We start from the raw sequence: 1,357 nt of genomic DNA, 5'->3' as shown, positions 1-1,357 counted from the left end.
TCAAAATGTATAACAAACTTCATTTATATAACAATAAAAGTTTTGCATCAATTTCTGTAAATGAACACAAGAGATGATGAGCTTAGAGTCTCAATGTAAGATCAGGCTTTGACCTATTGTTATTATCTACTACACTTCCATCAGCTGCAACCGAGTTAAGATCAAGACCTGACTCTCTAACAGCCACCACCACTGGAGCTTCAGCTTCCTCAACAACCTGACGAAAACTCCCGGGCCAGAATAAATCACTGCCATCATCATAGTCAAAGAACAATGGCACGGTGTTACCAAAATACCCTTGATGATGAAACCTTGCAAGATGAGGAGGAGGCTGAGGCTGGGATAAGGTGTGGTGAAGTAGACCGGAGTGAGCTTGCATCCCTAGAGAAGAAGATGTGTATGTGTAAGGCCTGTGGTGGTGACCAAACATTCTTCCCATGTGCACTGCTCGTTTAGCCATTGTGCGTTCTCGCTTGTGAGCGTTTTGGTGACCTCCAAGAGCTTGAGAGCTATAGAACTTGCGCCTACAATAGTTACAGGAGAAGACTCTCGGGTTGGATTGACACTTTGCGCCCTTTTGATCATCATTGAAATTATCGTTGAGCTTGAGATCGAGCGAGACAGAGATGATAGATTCTGGCTTGGATAGATCTTGATTTAACGAGGTATCTCCTTCTCTAGCTGGTAATTCTCGTGAGGCATCATCAGATTCCGTCATTTAATCAAACTCTTTTTAGTCTTAACCTGAAAAAAAAATCATATTAAAGTCAAAAGCAGATCAAGAAAATGTTTTAGTCCCCTCTAAATTCACTGTTAAACACAAGAACTATATAAAAAGATATGGTAAGTAAAGTCTTAAACAGAGTTACTATATCAGCAAGTTCAGACAAGGATCAGCAAGTTCGAAGCTTAAAGAAGACCATCCAAAATGAAGCTTTTGAGCTTTAACTATGAGGAGAGAGAGAATCTAAGACAACAATTAAGGATATGATTTACAAGAAAAGATCAGAGAGAGAGAGAGAAAACAAGGTGGAGACTGGAGAGTACTATGCTTACGAAAATTATGTTGAGATCTGGGAAGAGGCAGCCGACAGAACCTGAAGTGGTTGACTTGGAAGCTTAAGAGAAGTTTGTACTCTTTGAGTTAACCAAAAATGGGTCAAATCCAGATGTAAGGAAAATAAAAGCCAGAGAGAAGAGATAGGATTGGTGAAGAAAAGTAGAGAACAAGAGGTACTGAAGAAGAGAGAGAGAGAATTATGTCTAAACAAATATGGAAAACACAAATGTTAGAGAGATGGGCATGGTCTGGTGGAAACACATGTGGGAATCTAAAGTGTCTGCCAGTTAGACCTCT

General features: G+C 40.0%; 1 protein-coding gene across 2 annotated transcripts; it reads right to left on the bottom strand.

Moving 5' to 3' along the window:
* On the bottom strand, positions 1-1,357 carry LOC106331468 (zinc finger protein 7-like). 2 transcript variants are annotated; one of them, XM_013769830.1, is made up of 2 exons: positions 1,057-1,357; positions 1-744 (listed from the first exon to the last, which is right to left on the bottom strand). In XM_013769830.1, the coding sequence occupies exon 2, from the start codon at positions 716-718 to the stop codon at positions 83-85; it is 636 nt and encodes a 211-aa protein (XP_013625284.1). In that variant the 5' UTR covers positions 719-744; positions 1,057-1,357; the 3' UTR covers positions 1-82. The 2 variants fall into 2 exon arrangements, with proteins under 2 accessions (XP_013625284.1, XP_013625285.1); XM_013769831.1 differs by lacking the exon at positions 1,057-1,357 and adding an exon at positions 870-1,040.

This window comes from Brassica oleracea, chromosome C3 (genome assembly GCF_000695525.1).
Source record: "Brassica oleracea var. oleracea cultivar TO1000 chromosome C3, BOL, whole genome shotgun sequence".
Classification (NCBI taxonomy): domain Eukaryota; kingdom Viridiplantae; phylum Streptophyta; class Magnoliopsida; order Brassicales; family Brassicaceae; genus Brassica; species Brassica oleracea.
This window is presented reverse-complemented; position numbering and strand designations above follow the sequence as displayed.